This window comes from Camellia sinensis, chromosome 3, assembly GCF_055761805.1.
Source record: "Camellia sinensis isolate YWXY chromosome 3, ASM5576180v1, whole genome shotgun sequence".
NCBI lineage: Eukaryota > Viridiplantae > Streptophyta > Magnoliopsida > Ericales > Theaceae > Camellia > Camellia sinensis.
Genome location: NC_138963.1, coordinates 152,239,239 through 152,260,443, shown reverse-complemented (window position 1 = coordinate 152,260,443; position 21,205 = coordinate 152,239,239). Strand labels below are relative to the sequence as shown.

The following is a 21,205-nucleotide window of genomic DNA, read 5'->3' as shown; positions in this document are numbered from 1 at the left end:
GCTGTACTTAGCCCACACAAGGCCAGACCTTGCCTATGCTTTGAGTATTGTCAGCCAATTTATGCATAATCCTAGAGAGCAGCATATGAATGTAGTTATACGCATTTTGAGATATCTGAAGTCTGCTCCTGGAAAAGGAATTTTATTTACAAAAAATATAGATTGTCAAAGTGTGGATGCATATACTGATGCTGACGGGGCTGGAACAGTAGATGACAGATGATCTACTTCAGAATATTTCACCTTTGTAGGTGATAATTTCGTTACATGGAGACGTAAGAAACAAAATGTTATTGCACGTTCAAGCGCGAAGGCTAAATTTAGAGGTATGGAACTTGGAATATGTGAATCATTATGGCTAAAAGTTCTCTTGGGGGATTTGAGCTATTCGCCTATGCAACCAGTTCAACTCTACTGTAACAATAAAGTGACATGTGATATTGCTCATAATCCGGTTCTGCATGATCGTACAAAGCATGTGGAAGTAGACAGATTCTTCATTAAGGAGAAATTGGATGAGAAAATTGTGGAGTTGCCTAAGATTCGCTCAAAAGATCAGTTGGCCGATATCCTTACTAGAGCAGTGTCTAGTCAAGCATTCTCAAAGTTTTTGGGCAAGTTGGGCATGTGTGACATCTATGCACCAACTTGAGGAGGAGTGTAGAGATTTTAGAAATTATCTCTTGTGATTGTTTCTTATTTATAGATTAGAAAATAGCTTGATTGTTTCCTATTTGTAGATTAAGAAATAGCTTGATTGTAGCTTTGATTATAAGAATAACTCAATTATAGGACTTACTACTTACTGGTGATCCATCTCTATAAATAAGTAATTGTACAATATATTGAATTAAGATAAATAAAAATATTCTTCTCAAAGTCTAATTTGCAAGTTTATAATCAAATAAAAGAAAACATTTTATGCAGAATACTTTTTCTTCTGTAAAAATAATAATTCTTAAAATCATACTTTCATTGCATCGAATAGAGCGAGTATCAAACTTGCAATATTGATAATAATCTTTTTTTTTTTTAACTTTTACCATATTTATTTTCATTTACATCACAACTTTTTTGAGTTTTCATATTAGTGACATGTTGACATGTTGTTTTAATGGTATGGTGATAAGCGATTGATATTAATTTAAAGGTCAGAAATGTCTCCAGATAGATATTTTAACTGGACGGACCAGTCTAACTTATTTTGGATCTATCTCAATGATCAAAATTATTAAATGTGTAGAATTCTTTGAGTACTTTATCTTTGTAAAAAATTATGTTAATAGAATATCAATAGTCATTTGATCACATAATTTTTGTGTCAATAATTTATTTTTAAAATTATATTTACCGTTGACACAAATTTAATCTGATCAAGTGACTATCAATATTCGATCAATGTAATATTTTACAGCAATGTACTCGATAAGCCATATACATTGAATGGTTTGGATCATCAGTGTATGCTCCGTGAAAGACCCACAAAGATCTAACATCACGTTCCAATCCGATTTTGGACCGGAGAGAAACCACTGTCTTAATTTAAAAGATTTCCTTTAGATATTGTGTCCCCAAAGATCTAACATCATGTTAATAGAAGATTTGTTTCAAATATTGTGTCCCCAAAGTCATTAATTTAGAACATTATCGGCCAATCTTGTATCTTCTTATTAAAAAACAAACAAGTTAGGGACTAAAAACTCAAGATACAAAAATACTAAGAAAAATGATGTATGTATAGTTCAGATTCCCTTTTTACGTGTCAATGATATGAGTGCTAAATTTGAAGAATTTTTTTTTCTTTTTTCTTTTTTATTTTTTATATTTGAGTTTTTTCTGTTTATCCATAATACTATTGAAAGAAATTGGTCCTCTCGTTCCAAATATTGTCAAGAGTCATGGAGTTCTACTTTAATAATTTAATTTATTTATTTTGTAAGCTCATAGATATATTATTCATAAAAAAAAAATTAAAAAATTTGATAGTTATAAGTATGCAATTTTATTTATGAAAAATAAACAATCAAATTTATAAATCATTTTTTATCGCTTATTGTTTTAAAAATAAATACAATAAAATCATAATGATTGGATAAACTTAGAAAAGTCACATCTTAAATCTTATGATAATGAATACATCACTGAGGATCCATCTGGGCGCTCATTCTTTGTCTTGAGACAGTTATAATAAAAAGACAAAATCAAGAAACTATGGACACGCAGACACTCTTGAAGAAGCCAAAGCCAAACAACTATTGACATAATTGACTTGCATATATAAACAATTTTTACATTCAATTTGCAGTACACAACAATTCAATACTGAATTTTAAAGGTGCAATAACAATAACATTATCAAAGACCAAGTCTACATTCTAGCTAATTCAACCCGATGAAAAAGTCTGGACGACGAATACCCATCACAATCACAACAAATAATTAATACTAAAGTGAAATTTCTGAAATAAATATAAATAAATAAATAGAAGAAGTGCCTTTAAGAATTGGTGGACAGCATCATGTTCTTGAACTCTTCAAAATCGAGCACCCCATCGGAATTCGTATCGTACATGTTAATCATGCTTTTGCAATCCCTGCCACAATGCTCGTTCCACAATCCTAACCGTGACAACACATTCTGGACCTCCTCGCACGAAATGAAACCATCACCATTCAAATCGTACACCTTGAAAGCCTTGGAAAGATCACATTCCAAGTCATTAACATCTTCCTTGCCTGTTTCGTTTTGATCACACTTAACGAAAGTGTCATAGAAGAATATAAAGTCAAGAAGGTCGAGGCTTGTTTTGCTCACTAATAATGACTCAAGTTCGTCTAGGCTAGTCTGAACTCCGATTCTCTCTAGAAGCAATTTGATCTCGTCGAGGCTTACAAAGCCATCACCATTTTGGTCTAGCTTATCAAAAATCTGTTGCAAATCATTGGTGTTAAGAGGAGACATGTTGGTGGAGAGCTTGAAATGAAAGAATGTATGGATGTTTATTTTTTTTGTTTGTACCTACGCACTTTGTTTGGAGTTGAAATATTGGGAGTATATATAGATAGAGATAGAGGAAATCTAGGTTTGCCTTTGAGGACCAAAAATATGAGACATTTGAATGGTATTGTAGTTGACATTTATATTCAACTTTGCAGAAAAATTCTTGGAGGAAGGGCTGTGAAAAATACATAGATTTCTGTCTCTGACTTACTGTTTTACATTTTTTTGGGTCTTCTCTTCTTTGTACCAACCCTTGAACCTTTGACCTAGGCTTAACAATACATGTTTTAATTCCAACAAACTCAAAGAGGGCTAGTCTTATTGTTTTACATTACTTTTGAGAAAGAAGAGTTTTACTTTACAAGTTCATAGGCTTTTATTTTGTCCCTTTTGCGGTCAAGCACAGAGGACAAGAGACTTTCCAATTTTGTACAAAATATTATACATTCCATTAGTTTCAGCAATTTAGGGCTCTTGAGACCTTTTTATATTACAAAAATAAGACAATTTAAAGAGAATGTGGACAACAAATCTTTCCTCTCTTTTTTTATTTATTTATTTTAATTTCTATTTTACCTCTGTTGTTTACTAATGGGTCTCTGTGAATATGAAAATACAGGCCTTTTATACTCCAATAATGTTTAAATGATTTTTTTAATTATTTTTCATTTTATGCGGCACACCTAGGGAGGATGGATTTAGGGTGCGGGCAGTAGCGGTCATACCTTGAAATTTTTTAAAAATTATATATATTATATTAGTCATTAGTAAGATCATTTTAAATTGGGGTATTTTGTACTTTTAAAATTTTACTAGTTTGCACTTTCCAAATTATTTGCATTACAAAATTTTAAAAATAGTTTCTAAATTGATTTTATTAAATATTGATCTATTCTATTTATTATTTGTATATCTATTTCTTATATTTCTATATTGTTTTAAAATAATTATATTATTTTATTTGTTTCTATTTGTTATTATTCTTGTGTTTTTGTTTATATATCATTTTTTTTTCTTCTTTTATAAATCACACATTAATTTGCTTATGTATATTATTTTTGCATTCATTCTTATTTGTTCATTCTCTAGAAATATAAATATTGAAACGGATTATCATGATACTCCTAAAAACATACATTTTCAATTATAAATTTTTTTTCAAAACTAAACTGCGTAATAAGATGGAAGATGATTTTGTAGCAAGTTGCTTGATCATGGTTATTGAGAAAGATGATAATTAAGGTTCTGATGTTGAGTTTGTCATATATGTTTTTATATATATTATAAAAAATGGTGATTATATCATTTTCAAATAGTCAACTTTTTTAGACGAAGACATAGGGGATGTTTGGGAACCAAGCTCGGGGCTAAAACAACCTCAAACAATAAAAAAGCCTTTTAGCCTCAAATAGTACACTAACCCATTGATTTTAAAAAAATTTAAAAAATAAAAAATAAAAAAAAACAGTGGCTGTCCTTACACGGATAGCCTACACTGTGACCAACACAGTGTAGGCTGAGGCTACCATTACCATCCCACAAGCAGTTAAATGACTGTTTTACCCCTATAGATCAATTTTGGAAAAAATAATGTTAGAGGAAAATTTGTCATTTCAACCTCAAATATCATTTCAAACACATTTTTCAATACAACAACTAATCCAAAAATTTAACCCAACTTCCCAAAAACAAATCAAAATAGCCTACTAAAATAGTCAAAAAGCCAAAAAGCCTAAAAAATAGCCACTTCCTAAACACCCACGTAGTAATAGTTAATATTTTGTTAAGTTAATGCAGACAAGAAATATGTCTAATTATATTTTTGTTCTTAGTTATGTTGACAAAGAATGTCCGATTAATAGTAATATTATTCATTTTGTTGTGCTACTATAAATCAAAATTTTTAGTTTTATAATAATTTTTTTCGATAAAAAGTTATATGTGTTTTTGCCTCCAAAAGCTCAAACCTAGATCCGTCGGGATGCAACTCAAGCAGGTTTAGTCGGGTTGGTAGGTTGTCCAAGCTCAGCTCAAGTTGTGCTGAGACCTAGCCAGGCTCATCCAGACCTGAATTATAAAATGAGATTGTCAAATTCCATCAAGTTAAATTCTGATGATGCCTCCGAAGGCAACCTGTAGACGTCCCCGAACGTCCCGGGAGGGAATCCCGTTTTGTTCATTAGAACTGACTACAGTTCGGACTCAAATGTCACGGTTCTGAATCTAATATCGCAAAGTGCAATGCAAGATCGATAAATCACCAAAGTGCCAAACATGGACTGTTTTGCCAGATACAGAGTCGTCACCTAAATATTTTATCTTTGGGGAATTTAGGAAACCCTGACTCGTGCCTAAGGCTACGTGTCCGTCATCACCAAAATTGCCTCGGCTCAGGAACTTGGGTACGATTGGGGAAGGTCATTTCATGAGCACCCCCGCTCGCCCGATCAAAGATCGGCCACTACTAAGCATGATATCTTGTTTTTGAAAAACACATATGCTCTTATTCCAGTTTATTAGCCTAGAATTACTATGTGATGTGCACAACATACAAGTATAGACTGGATCACCTAAGTTGGAATAAAACATCTCATGTTTGTTTTTGAAAGCGGTTTGTTACTCGCAAGTAGGCTAAAATGCGGATTTTTCCACCCTCAAGTGGGCTTAGAAAATATGGTGATTTGCGACTCTTAAGTGGGCTTAAAACTCGCAATCAATGAATTGTTCCAATTCAAATAATCCAACATTCACCCACAGGCATTCAGGCAGTTATATCACATAAGCAGTTAGCCTCATGGCAAGCATACTATCATGGCAGTCACTCGCACACATGCAAGGATGCTAAAGCATAAACACTCACCGAGTACTCCAAGCCAAAACAGAAACTAGTTAGTAATCAACGCATGATCCTAGTTCATGTTAAGATGGCTAATGCAACACATGCAAAATGCAACTAGAAATAGGCTCGGCTATCCTAAGATGTCATGTGAAATGCAACACTTGATACGTGTATTCAAATTGGAATTGAAATACAATGCAGTTAATATGATGCGCCGAGCTCGGTGCATGCAATACAGATGAATGAATGCACACATGCAAGCATAAGGTATACTAATTGAAACATGCCCTAAAACTAACCATCATAAGTAGTTAAGTAAAAAGGAGAAAGACGTGGGGTTGGAAGACATGCACCACACACACGCACACTTATTACAACAATTCGCCCTCTCGACGGAGGGTCCGAATAAATAATACAAAACCAACTAGCTAATCTAAGCTAATCTAATTAAACTAATTATTACACGACGAAATGAATAACAAATCACAGCTAATTATTACATAACACTTAACTAATTAACAAATCAACTAAATTAGCAATTAAATATGCATGCAAACTATGTGAAATGGGCTGCCTCAGCTCTGTTTTGAATGATAAGGGATGCATGCATGCTCGAGTCGCCTCGTCGGGAAATCCATCGTGATGCCCCGATTTGCCTCTGTTTGCAACTGGTCCCAGAATACTGTACAAAGCTCCAGAAGGCTGAAACTCCACCATGGGAACCTGTAGGGATACTGCCGACCAGTTTCTGCTGCTGGTTTCTGGTTTGTTGCAACAGAGAGCAAGAAAGGAGCATGGCAAAGTATTTTCAACATATGTGTGCACGGCCACTCTCTCCATCATTGCATAAGCTCTAGGGAGGGTAGTCCTCGATCTTCGTGCCACCAATCATGCATCTCGATGCATGATGGCCGAGGAGTCGAATTGCACGACTCGATATGAAATAAATGCACATATGAACACAATAAGGCCTAAACTCCATCATGGGTAGTCAAGAGTGTCGGCGACTGGGAATTGAAGCACGTTTCGTCACTTTGAGTACGAAACGTCCCTCGTTTCCCGTGTTTAGACTGACTCCTATTCCAAACACGATGCAACACACAATGCACGCATCGATGCAACTCTAGCATGCAACCTAAATGCAATGCGACTAAATGATGCAAACATGCAAGGGATGACATGCAAGGGTGCGACTAGCATACACAATGCTATGAACCAAGAATGGCATACTCAATGCACATGACGCTACATGGCATACGCAATGCATATATGAAGACTATCAATGAGATGATCAAGGCATACACAATGAAATGGTCAATCATGCAACAACATGGACTATATGGCATGCGCAATGCAAGATGGACTTAAAGCAAGATGGATGGACCTCAGCCACATCCAAATCAGTGGCCAATAGGACGAAAATGAGACAACAAAAATACGTGCAAACATGCACAAATGCAAGGGACCAAACCTAAGGCACAAAGTGAAACTCTACCAAAGCATGGCAAGTATCAAATATGGCATACAATGACATAAGTTCCAGCTCTGAAATGGCATACAAGGCGGTTCCGAATCATGCAAACAACTCACCCGATGCATGTCGGATGACTCAAGTACCGAAATTAGTGAAGTGCATTACACTAGAGGTATGCAAAGCGATGTACAAATTACCAAACCAGCCTTAAGCAGTCCCTATGCAGGCCCAAAACAGTAGGAAAATGGACTAAAATTGTGGCTCAAAAGGCACGAAAATGAAGCTCATGCAATGGTCCATAAATGAGGCATACAAGCACAACCCTCAAATGCATATAAGGAGTGGAAAACATGGGAACATGGAAACCTTACATGCTCTGAAATATCATGCACAATAACCCCAAAACATGCAAACACCTCAATATAAGCATGCAGTAGGCTTCAAAACTCAAAGCTAGGCAAGGGTATTGCACTACAACCATGCATAGCAAACATCATTCGACCATGAAACCTAAAAACAGAGCTAAGGCAGTCCAAAACATGCACAAAATCAGTTTAGAACATAGCCAAAATATGCTAGAATCAAAGGCCAAAACAACATGCATTACAAGCTAGTGAAGAGGATTTACACTACAAGCATGTGAAGCATTCAAGAGGCCACTAAACCAGCATAAGACAGAGGTATGACATGCCAAATAAAGCCCAAAAATCCACTGAAACATGGTCAATACAAGAAAGAATGACATGCTCCTTTGATAAGCTATGAAGAGGATTGTTCTACACATGCAAGGTGGACATCCAATATGACAAAATCAGCTCTGGACAGAACTTATGTAGGTCCTAAAAAACACCAAAAAAGGCCTGAAATAAGGCTTGGAGGCATGCAAGTATAGGCTCCTTTGTTAGGCCAAATATGCTAGAAAACATGACAAGGAGAGAGTGGGTCACCCCTCTCTGATTTTGGCTCCCAAAATAGCATATTAACCACTGAAAATCCGCTGAATTTCAGTGGTCAAAAGGCCAAACAAAGATCAATACAAAGGCCTTCATGCATGGCTCAAAACAAGGCAAAATGAAGCATGCAAGGGGGTAGATGACGCCCAACAACAAAGTGACCTTAAACAAACATGAAAAGGACCTCAAAAAAAGACTTTTTCAGTTTACACCAAAGCTCAAATATACTTGCAAGTATGGTTAAAAGATGGAGCAAAATAAAGCTTAAAAGAGGGAATAGTGTGTTACCCTTGTAGCTTCAGCAAAACCAGCAGTTTCTTGGACCAAAAACCAGCTCTTTGAGACATCTCAAGATCCTCCAAGAACCTTAGATCAATGGTGGAGGTGTGTGGCAATGAGGCGTGGTGTTAAAGGCCAAGAACAAACACCCTTTCTAAGCCTAGAATGTAGAGATATAAAGAGATATATGTGCTTTTCCTTAGAAAAAATTTTTTTTCAACCTCTCTAAAGGAGAGGGAAGCCCTCTCTTATAGAGAAACAAGAGGGTTCAAGCTTCTTGGAGAAGCTAGAGCAAAAGGTTCAAGAAGTTCAAACTTCCTCAAGAAGCTAAAACAAGGGTTCAAAAGGTTCAAGTTTCCTCAAGAAGCTAAAACAAAGGTTCAATTGCAAAAGCACCAATTGCAAAAGCACTCATTCCATACTTGGATTATTTTAGTGATTGGATGTAAATGAGCTAATTAATAAGATTACGGCAGACAAGTTATATTATAAAAATAAATAACATAAATGATAAGATTATGGATAAAATGAAACAAAGGATTAGATCAATGAGTAGAGATTATTTGTATAATGTGTGGTGAAGATGATATAAATTATAAATAATAGAATACATAATTACTTTTGATTGTTGAATAAGCAAATAAAATAATTCAAAACAGCTTTACATATTCCCATCATTTTCTCATTTAATCTCTCATATCAATATAAAAATACTGTGAGATAAGTAAGGGATTATAGGTGAATAACAAATTGGACCCACAAAAAAATGAATTTATGTGAATCGAAATCTTTTTTACTTTTTAAAAGTCTATCGTTGTAACTATTACCATCCTACCATTTTCGCCACTATCACCATCACTAACCAGCCACACAACCATATTATTTTGTCACCATCACCACGGCTACTCATTAACAGTCCACCACATCTATTATAACAACTACAACATCAACTTCAACATTATATGTAGAGATTTTAGGAATTATCTCTTGTGATTGTTTCCTATTTGTAGATTAAGAAATAGCTTGACTTTTTCCTATTTATAGATTAGGAAATAGCTTGATTTTACCTTTGATTATAGAAATAGCTCAATTATAGGACTTACTACTTACTGGTGATCCATCTCTATAAATAAGTAATTGTACAATATATTGAATTCAGATGAATAAAAATATTTTTCTCAAATTCTGATTTGCAAGTTGGTATCAGAGCCTTGGAAGGATCATCATCATCCTTTCATTGAATCCATATCACCATCAAACCATGGCCAAGTCAGATTTTAAAACATCTGGCACCAAGTCTGCTCCTATTATCATTCAATCTGAAGGCTCATCGTTTAATGCAGGGATTGTACTCAATGAGACTAATTATGATATGTGGTCTCAAATCATGGAGATACATATTGCTGAGAATGAGAAACTCTCCTTTATTCATGGCAATTCACAGCTACCAACCGAGACGGATGATGGATATGAGAAGTGGTATGCAGACAATCAAAGGGTCAAGAGATGATTGTTGATTTCTATGTCCCCGGACATTATGAAGTGATACATTCGTCTACCCACCGCTCGCTATAACGATCCCGGTTATCCTTTTACTGTCCTGTTGTATTCCGGACTTGGTTCCGTGAGGTTGGTAGTTGTATCTATCTTGTTGTCGTCCTTTAATTCCACTTGATTGAGTTTTAGGGTGTTTTGGGCAGGGTTGTTACAGGTTGGTTAGACCTTGGTTTCAATTCCTTGTTGCCCAGTTTTTAGGCGGTCCGCTCGAGCGGGTCTTCTTACGCTCGAGCGGGGATTGCACATCCCCAGTATTTTGTGTCCCTGCAAAACTTCTGCAGGTGTGATTTTTACGCTCGAGCGGGTTTCTTTATGCTCGAGCGGTTGTGCTCGATCGGGTTTGTTGGCGCTCGAGCGAGTAGCACTTTCTGGGTATAAGTTCTGGGAGGGAGAAATCTACGCTCGAGCGGACTGGTTTTCGCGCTCGAGCGGAAGTGCTTTATTCTTGTGTCTTGGTGCTCGAGCGGGCCTTCTTGCGCTTGAGCGTGTACAGATTTTTGTTCTTGACGCTCGAGCGTTGTGTTCTCTGCTCGAGCGGGAATGTCATATATCAGTTGGCAGCTGGGCATTTTAAAATCACTTTTTGCATTCTCTCTCTCTCTCTCTTACTTTTCCAAAAGGCCATTTGAGAGCTCCTCTCTCTAAAACCATAACTTCTCTCTAAGTATTGATCTAGTTAGGGTGTTTTCCTCACCTTGGGTCTTCACAAAAAGGTTGTTGATCGTCGGGGGCTATCTTTTGATCCGAGAAACTCGTGGTTTGGAGCAACTTCATTTTCGCCATCTTCTTCTTTAGGTGTCATATTTTGAGGTAGGGATTCCTACTCACTCTTATGGTCTTTGACATAGATTTTTGGTAGTTTTGATAAAGTGTTGTAGTTGGGTGATTTTGGGACTTAGGGTTTCAAAATGTGTTAAAGAGGGTTTTGTGATTTTGGGCTCATAATTTGTATTTTGGGTTTCAAAATAATGATGTTGTTGTTGGTTGTCGATATATAGGCCATTGGGTCAATATTGGGAAGTGGGTTAGAAAACCCTAATTGGTTGTATAAATTAATTTGTATGATTAATTTGAGAAAATGATGGTTATATGGAATTGAGTTAGGAATAATGAATTGACTCATTATATGGTTGAATAGTGGGGTTGGATTTATAAATCGCTCACTTTTGAAAACATTGATATTTTATCTGTTAGAGCTTTTATTATCTGTTTAGAAATAATTACTTGGGCTACCGGTGGATGGTAGTTTTGATTGTTGTAGACAATGCATGATGATTAGGCAAACTAAAACTAATCGATTGGATATGTCATAGAGTATGACGGTTGATAGAATACATTAACGTTATGTATTGATTGATTGTGTATATGACCTTTGTGTATATATGTTGTGTGTGGGAGGAGATAGGGGATGTACTCCACGGTTTAGGAGAAGATAGGGGATGTGTAGACACCCCATTTTTGACCGACCTTAAGACTCAGACGTCACCGATTGAGCGCTTGGTGATGTTGCATAATGTGCTCGTTCAGAAGTTTCAGAGTCGCGGCAGTGAGCCCTGCCTCCGGACTTCCGAACCCTCTTCCGTGCCTTACCTCGGTTTGCGAACCAGACTCGGTTTTCTCTGTTTCTTTTCCTGAGGGAAGGGAGAGGTTCCGTAGGCTATCTCTCAATGCCCGTGGGCTACATTTGGCGGCCGTAGGCCATTTTGCCCATTTCGGAGTCCGGTTCCCGATTTTCGGAGCTGTCAGGCTGTGTGCCTCGGTTCGGGACCGCTTAACCATCTTCTATTACTCTGATTTTTGGCATACATCTTATTTCATCCCTTTTGAGGGACACTGGGGGCTGAGAAACCCACTTCGAGGTCGAATACCATTTTCGGTGCTTAACAGCCCATTTTTGGGACCCCGAACTGCGTGTTTTGGCCCCGGAACGTTCGTTTTGCAACGGTTTTCGTTCATTTTTGGCGGGTACCTCTGTTTTATCCCGAGGGAGGTCACTGAAGGGCGGGAGGCCAGCAATTGTTGCAGCAACCAGTTATCTCTCCTCCGGAGCCTCCCGGCGCCCGTTTTTCCAACTTCCGGGCTAATGTTGAATACCTTAGAGCTAGTGTTGCCAACTTTCAACCACATATCTGTGATCTACACATCTGGGAGGCCCATAAAAGTTGGTGGCCGGCCATTAAGGTCACCTGACCCTTTTGACCCCTTTCTTCCAGGCCAATGTTGAACCCCTTGGACCTTTTTTCTCGAACTTTCAACCACATATCTGTGATCTACACATCTGGGAGGCCCCTAAAAGTTCATGGCCGGCCAGTAAGTCAACTTGACCCTTTTGACCCCCTCTTTCCGAGCCATTGTTGAACCTCTTGGGCCCACTTTCTTGGAATCTCAATTACATGGTTGTGTTGTACACACATAGGGCTACCTCCCCAATATCTGGCCGGCCAGAAAAGCTCCTTGACCCTTTTGACCCCTAGCCGGCCGGCTAGGGGGTGTGGCCGGCCGGCCACCTCCTGTAAAAGTATGAGGCCGGCCGTATTCTCCTCACTGTACCCTTTCCAGCTGTGGGGCAATATCCCCCAGATATTTTCTGTATCCGGGAGATATTTTGGGAGAGAGTTATGCTCTCCAATTCACCCCCCTTTTACACCCCTTTCTTGACCTTATAACCAGCTGAGGGTCTTCTTCTTGAGGGTTAGAAAAATTCCTCTCCAAGCACAAACCCTAAACTCCATTGTCATCCTTCTCAATTCTCCAAAAAACCCTAACTTCTTAACCTTCATTCCTTCTACACCACCAAGCTCTACCACCACCATCTCATTTCCAGCAGCAAGGGAGGATTCTTGAAGGCTAAAGAAGCTGCAAACCAACCCAAGAAGCAACAAAATCTCGAATCTTCAAGGGTAAGTTACACTTTTACCCTTTTGACCCTTTTCCTTGATCTATTTCTAAGCCTCATTTCTTTTTGGTTTCAAGCTTCGGCCCTAACTGAAAAGGGCCATATTTTGAGCTCATCTTCACTTCTCATTAAGGGCTCAACTCTGTTTGAGCACTCCATAATACACTTGCTTCATTGACCATCTTGTATGTCATAGTTTTGCATGCTATTTTTGACCCATGAGCAATTTATTTTCGAGCATATTGTAAACTGATATAGGACTTATTTTGAGCCCCTCTTCAACATTGGAGAAGGGCTCAACATTGTTTGGTGTCTCCATGTGTCACTTGTAGTTCAATCCCTTATTTGGCCCCATTTTCGCATAAGTTGATAGCCCTCTTGGCTTCTGTTTTTGGACCTTGGTCCGAACTGAAAGTGGCCTTGTTTTGGCCTATACTTCATGTTTCATTCACACCTTTTTCCTGTTTGGTGATTATTTTATATACTTCATGTTTTAGCACCTTTTGAGCCTTATTTTGCATCATATGTTTAGCACATTTGTATACTGATTTTGAGGCTTCCATATACTGTAAATGTTCATATTTTTGGTCCATCTTCAGTGTTGTAGAAGGAAATTTTTCAGTTTGGGTTTAGCTTATACCACTTGCTTCATTACTCCTACCTTGGCCCCTATTCTTGTATGCTATTTTTTCCATACCTATATTTGCTGTTTGGCCATGTTTATAACTGGAAAAGTGCTTATTTTGGGGCTGTCTAGCTTCTGTCTTTGCATTGCATGTCCATGTTGTGCATGTTTAGCATGGCTATAGGCCATTTCGGGTGCCTAATGTTGCATTTCGGGACATTTTCTTGCATTTCATGTCGTTTCGCTTCATTTCGGGACTGTTTTCCCCATATGTTGTTGCTGAAATTTCATTAGCATGCTTGCATATCATTTTTGCCATCTTGCCATGTCATTTTAGCATCGCCTCGGTTTGCGTGCCCGTGTGCACGCATTTCGGGGCACTCCATTTTTTATCCGACGGCATCCGATGTGAGTGTGGCTGAGGCTCACTCATGTTGGTATAAGCCCATTTGTCATTTCCATGTCATTTTCATCATATTCTGCCACTGCCTCGGTTTGCGTGCCCGTGTGCACGCATTTCGAGGCACTCCATTTTTTATCCGACGGCATCCGATGTGAGTGTGGCTGAGGCTCACTCATGTTGGTATAAGCCCATTTGTCATGTCCATCTCATTTTCATTATATCTGTCATCGCCTCGGTTTGCGTGCCCGTGTGCACGTATTTCGAGGCATCTCATTTTCATCGTATCTGTCATCGCCTCGGTTTGCGTGCCCGTGTGCACGTATTTCGAGACATCTCATTTTCATCGTATCTGTCATCGCCTCGGTTTGCGTGCCCGTGTGCACGTATTTCGAAGCATCTCATTTTCATTGTATCTATCATCGCCTCGGTTTGCGTGCCCGTGTGCACGCATTTCGAGGCACCTCATTTTCAGCATTCCATCATTTTCTCGGTTCGCGTGCCCGTGTGCACGCATTTTGAAGCATGTCATTCCGTAGCATTGTGTATGTGAGGATTGTATATTAGTTGCATTTCATGCATATCATGCATATTGCATCATGTCCGGAATAGGAGCCCGGGCACGGGAAACGAGGTACATTTCGTACTCCGAGTGACGGAATGTGTCTCAATTCCCCAGTCACCGACACTCCGGATTACCCATGATGGAGTTAGGTTTTAGCTGTAGTTTCATGTGCATTCATCCTATATTGAGTTGTGCATTTCGACTCCTCGGCCATCATGCCTCGGTATGCGTGATTGGTGGCACGAGGATCGAGACATGCATATATCTGTGCAGATACATTGCTATGCCCCTTTCCTGCTCTCTGTTGCAGCAAAACGAAGAATCAGCCATTTTTCTGGGCTCAGCACGCATTTCAAGAACAGGTGTAAACAGAGGCTAATTGGGGCATTCCGGTGGATTTCCACGCAAGACAACCCGGACATGCATCGTCCATCAGAAGCAAGACAGTCCCTGGCCTACACGCCAGTTTTATCTATTTTCTTAGTTAATTCATTAATTAATTAGAAATCTGTAATATTCTTTTATTCAGGACTGTAATATTTGGACTGTATATTTATTCGGACCCTCCGAATGAGGGCATAACTGTAATAAGTGTGGGTGAGTGTGATGTATGTCTTCCAACCCCACGTCTTTCTCCCTTTTATTTACCTGCTTATGATGGTTAGATTAGGGCATATTTCAATTAGCATACAGTATGACAGCATGTTTGCATCATTCATCTGTATTGCACGCACCGGGCTCGGCGCATCATACTAACTGCATTGTATTTTCAATTCAAAATTGAATAAATGATAGTTGTAGCATTTCATATACCATTTTAGAATAGCCGAGCCTGCTATGGTTGCATCTTGCATGTGTTGCATTAGGCATTTCTGTATAATTAGGATCATGCATGATTTCTAATAAGTTTCTATTTTGGCTTGGAGTACCCGGTAAGTTTTATGCTTTAGCATCTTTGCATGCGTATGAGTGAATGCCATGATAGCATGCTTACCATGAGGCTATGTGTTTATCTGATATATCTGTCTGAATGCCTGTGGGTGAAGGTTGAGTTACTTAAATGGGAATAAATCATCAAATGTTTCAAGCCTACCTGCGGGTAGCAAACCATTTTCAAAAAACAAATAAGCATGAAATGTTTTGTTCCAATTTAGGCGATCCGGTCTATATTTGTATGCTGTGCAATCACATAGTAAACTAGGCTAATAAACCGGAATAAGAACTCACAATGTTTTCAAAAATAGATATCATGGTTAGTAGAGGCCGGTCTATGACCGGGCGAGCGGGGGTGCTCACGAAGTGACCTTCCCCAATCGTACCCAAGTTCCCGAGCCGAGGCAACTTTGGTGATGACGGATACGTGGCCTTTTGGCACCGAGTCAGGGTTTCCTAAATTTCCCGAAATAAAATATTTAGGTGGCGACTCTGTATCTGGCAAAGCAGTCCATGTTTGGCACTACTTTTTTTCAAAAATCAGTTTTCTCAAAACAATTTGCCAGATTTGGACTCTTTGGTTCAGATTAAGAACCATGACAAACATTGAGAGTCCGAGCTGTAGCGAGGTCCCCCGCGGGCTTGTTACAGTTTCTGGCGACTCTGCTGGGGATTTAGAGAACTTGACTCGAACTCTTGATATCTGTTTTTGACTACACTTGTGTGTTTCTTTGCATTGCATTTGCATTGGTGCGCCTAGGACACCGTGTTTGCCATCTGCTATTCCTGAACGGTTTGCCGGAGGCTTGTCTTGTCAAGGCATGACCATAAGGCTGACCGGTTGTGGGCTCTGCCAGTATGGGAACACAAACCCCGGTTTTACCGGGGCACCCTCTTTGACCATTCGACCTAGTGCATATTCAGATCCATAGCGACTATTCCAAATTAGGACAGGTTGCTTACCCGTTTATAGGTTGTTTGAAACCGCTGCGTGCGTAGTGAAACCCTAGCTCCTGACAAAATAGGACAGGGAAACCCTACCCCAACATAGGGGTGTTTTGGCTCTCACTTATCTGTTATGTGCTTTAGAGTGCGTCTCTACAGGAATGCATGTATCAGTATATGAGTTTGGGTATCAAGCCTGCGGGCATCAGTTCAGTGTTGTCAGTATCAGGCCTGCGGGCATCAGTATCAGTATATGAGTTTGAGTATCAAGCCTGCGGGCATCAGTTCAGTATTGTCAGCATCAGGCCTGCGGGCATCAGTTCAGTATTATGGGTATCAGGCCTGCGGGCATTAGCCAGTATTTGGGAATTAGTTATCTGCGGATATCAGATTCTGTTTTAGGGGACAGTGATACAGGGATAATAATTAGTGTTTGAGGACGGTGTGTTATTCAGCTTATTGACTGAGTGTTGATTATGCCCGACTGTGTGTCATGCATTTTATTTTAAACTGTTATGCTGTCCGTTTATCTGTTTATTTATTTCCTTTTCGCTTTATTTATCTTTTGCTAGGTCAGTTTTAGCACAATTGCTTCCAACCCAGCAGGCATTCCCCAAGCACTTTGGACACGAGGTCGTCGACTCCATCGATCTGAGGATCTAATCGACGGACAGCCAGTGTTCCATTCTCTACCCCCTGTTACCAGAAGGAAGCAGAAAAAGCGCAGTGTATCCGAACAGAGAGCACCAGAACAGTGGTTTCCCCCATCAGTGGACAGTCAGATTGGGATCCCCATTGAGACAGATCTGCCAGTAGTTCAGACAAATCGAAGCAGTATGACAACACCGACAGGAGTTGAGGAAATGATGCGCCAAATGCAGGAAACTATGCGGGCCATGCAGCAAGATGCTGTCCGCCGGGATGAGCTTGCTAAGCAACAAGCCGAGATTATGACCCAACAAGCTGAGCTTATCACCCGACTGCAACAACAGAGCACAGCATCTGCTTCACACCCAATTCCTCCCCCGGCCGGAGCCCCATTACCTGAGAAAGCTCCTGCTATTCAGGACGTTCCTCCAAACACCCAGAATACTGTACCGACTATCCAAAATCTGCAAGAGGACACAAGTCTTCCAACGGGGCCAGCTCCGCCCCCGATTTCACCACAACTGTCCAAAGTCCATACACCCAATCACCCGGACTTTCCATCCGAGATTGAGGTTGATCAAACAGCTCTGAAATTGAGCAAACTGGAGAAGCTCTTCAAGAAATCCCAAGGGGCCAAGGCTATGCCGGATATCGGAGACGGATATACCGAGGAGGCCGTAACACTCCCCGACAGGTTCAAAATGCCACAAATCGACCGTTTTGATGGGACTGGTGACCCCATGGTCCATATCCGACTGTTTGCGGATGTCTTGCGGCCAATGGGCCTAACACGACAACAGAAGCTCTCACTATTCGGCCGAACCCTGTCGGGTGTGGCCTCCCATTGGTACGCAAGATTATCGGATGAGGTGAAGAAGAATTGGGACGAGATGGCTGAGGCCTTTGTCACACAATATTCATACAACACTCAGATCGAGATCACAACCCGTGATCTTGAAACAACAAGGCAAGAGCCTAAGGAATCTTTCTCGGACTTTGTGATCCGATGGAGGGCAAAGGCGTCGACGATGACTTTAAGGCCCACTGACAGAGATCAAATCCGGATGATTGTGTGCAATCTCCACCCCAAGTTAATGCAAAGAATGATTGTGGTCCCCTTCTCTACTTTCGCAGATTTACATGATATGGGGGTGCAAATAGAAGATGCTATGAGGCAAGGTCTGTTTGACCAGGATAGAGAACAACCGAGGAGGACCTTTAACCGTAACAACAATGCAGGCCCGAGCGGCGCTGCTAATACAAGAGCCTCAGAAGTTGGTATGGTCACCACCACTCCCCCTTCCCCTCCAAGGCCCATGACTGCCACACCATTCTCCGGCGCGTCCGGAAGTAACTCACAAAACAACCGATTCCAACCCCGGGGCCAAAGAACCTTCACCCAACTATACATGCCCCTGTCCAAGGTTCTGGGAATACTGATCAGGAAAAATCATTTAAAACCCCTGGAACCAAAACCATTACCAAATCCACTTCCCCCCTCATATGACCCGTCAAAATACTGTGCATACCACCAACAACACGGTCATGACACCGACCGTTGTTACAGACTGCGTCATGAGATCCAAGATCTTATTGACAAACAGGTGATCGCAACCCCCGATCAACCCAATGTTACAACCAACCCTCTCCCATCACATAACCAAGTTCCTCCTCCCAAAAGAATTAACTTCATCCAGACTGGGGTCGTGTCTTACGATCCTAGCATCTATATTACCCCCACCCATCTACCCAAGCCGGAGGTGCTCCTTCCCGATTGCACTGACCTTTTGTGCATGGTGGACATCCCCAAAACCCAACCGGAACCGGTGGTGGTGACCGTCGAAGACAGGGCAGGGCAGATTTTGGGAGAGAATGAGTCTGTTGAATCTGGGACTGGGCAGAGTTTTGCTGAGGGAGCCTATGATCCAAGCAAGTACATCCTATCAACGAGCCGAATTGGGCTAAGTGTAGAATTGCCAGAGACAGGAGAACTATGCATGATCCGGGGGGATGGATCTGGGCTATGGACAGATGAGCCGACAACCGTAGAAGAGGATTTCGCTAACTTGCAATTTCTCGATGATCAGGAGCTGGAGGATGCGTCCATTAACTGGAATGATTATGAGGGATCAGAGGAGGCCACGGGATGGCTCGAAGATCAACCGGATGCAGTGGGGGAAGCCCAATCAGAACAGAGCCCGGCAGGGGCGGAAGTATCAGTTGTGGCCAGAACGGCCGAAAATCAAGTTGTACCGCCGGAGAGCGCCGGTGTTAAGAATTCTGCTCAAGACATGGGCATTGTAGATACAGGAACTGTTGAACAAACAGCTGTACTGACGCAGCTAGAGCAAGGAACATTTGAGGAAGCTGAGAGAGCCAGAAAAGCAAAAGGCCCTGAGGGGACTGAAAGTGCTGTATGCACAAAGACAAACAATGCTGCGAGCATATGGACAGAGAGCACTGAGAGTGCGAGTGGACCGGAGCCAGACAGGTGTCTGTTGGCCGCTAGCGGGATGTGGTGGGAAGATGACGACTTGTGTCTTGCCCACACGGATGAAGACTGGGGGAATAACCAGCCGGATGATACTTGGTACCTCGATGAAGTGGACCATATGACAAGAAGTGGGCGGTACTTCAAGCCCCCGCACCTGGACCAACCCGAGGCATCCGGGAAGGATAGAGAAGTGGAAAGACAGAAGGAGAAACAGATCGAAGATGAGGCTGTGTTGAAACAGTTAAAGAAAATACAAGCAGACATCTCCATCTGGGGACTGCTAATGGCATCACGAGTACACAGAGAAGCTGTCCTATCTGCTATGGACAAGTCCAAACTTTCCATAGACACCACGCCTGAACAGCTGGTTAGGCTGGTTTTTCCGGGAGGAGGTTCCCCGGCATTAACCTTTTCGGACAAGGAGCTACCGCCTGAGGGCACAAACCATAACAAACCGCTCTATATTTCTGTGGAATGTAGAGATAAGTGGATACCGGTGGTACTTGTTGATACCGGGTCTGTGATTAATGTCTGCCCGACCAGAACGGCATATGCAATCGGGTTGAAGCCCGTAGATTTCGTCCCAACCACCCAAGTGATCAGAGCATACGATAATACCAGCAGAGAGGTGATGGGGACTGTTAAAATTCAAACCAAGGTTGGTCCAGGACAACACAGTATTGAATTTCATATCTTGGACGTTCCCGCAACCTTTAACCTACTTTTGGGACGACCGTGGTTGCACCAGGTCAAAGCAGTCTCTTCCACCCTGCATCAAATGCTGAAATACCCTCACGGGAAAGGGGTAGCGATAGTCTTCGGAAATTCGTCAATCCATCCGCCGCCAGAGGTGTCTACACCTGTCTTGGAGATCGAGCACGGCACGGAGGATGTGTTTTTGTCGGGGTTCACTTTGGCCGAGGCTCAAGTGGTGCAGAATGTCATGGCTGCGAATGAGGGCATGTATGTTAGTGCACAATCCATATACCTCATGAACAAGCTAAAGCATACCCCTGGGATGGGATTAGGGAGAAGCGGCCGGAAAGGCGTTTCAGTATTGGCCGAAGTGCCGCACAACCCCCACGCCTTTGGACTGGGTTATCTGCCCACCAAGGAGGATTGGGTAAGGAAAGGGAAAGAAATGGCCGGAAGAGCCAGAGCGAAGAAGGCCGGGAAGCCATTTGATTTAATGCACAGGCCCATCTGGGGTACCCTAAACGGACGTTTCGTCCGGGAGGGGGAAGATTTTCCATTCTGCGGCTTCCCGGAACCATGGCTAAACGCGAAGGGGGAGCGCGTGCCCGGTTTTGAAATCTTTTTCGGCATACAATTATCTGGGGATGACGTTGCCGAAGCGCAGACAGACCCACCAACTGAGATTGAGCAATGTGAAGCAGTGGATCCTGAGAGTACAGAGCTGGAAATGGGGGTAGCACTGGCGAGTCTACTATCAGATCCTCCGATCGGCCAAGAGTGCTTGGGGGATAACTCTTCGGTTTCTGTGATTGGAGATGAAATAGCTGCGGGCTTTCCAGCACTGATCTTGGATGCATCTATCGCACCTTCTCTCATCTGGCAATATGAAGAAGGCTTTTT

At 41.1% G+C, this 21,205-nt stretch overlaps 1 protein-coding gene across 1 annotated transcript; it reads right to left on the bottom strand.

Moving 5' to 3' along the window:
* Positions 1–2,255: 2,255 nt before the first annotated feature.
* Positions 2,256–3,063, bottom strand: LOC114298961 (putative calcium-binding protein CML44). Its single transcript, XM_028243607.2, has one exon. It carries the CDS (start codon positions 2,960–2,962, stop codon positions 2,498–2,500), a length of 465 nt encoding a protein of 154 aa, XP_028099408.2. The 5' UTR covers positions 2,963–3,063; the 3' UTR covers positions 2,256–2,497.
* Positions 3,064–21,205: the final 18,142 nt, after the last annotated feature.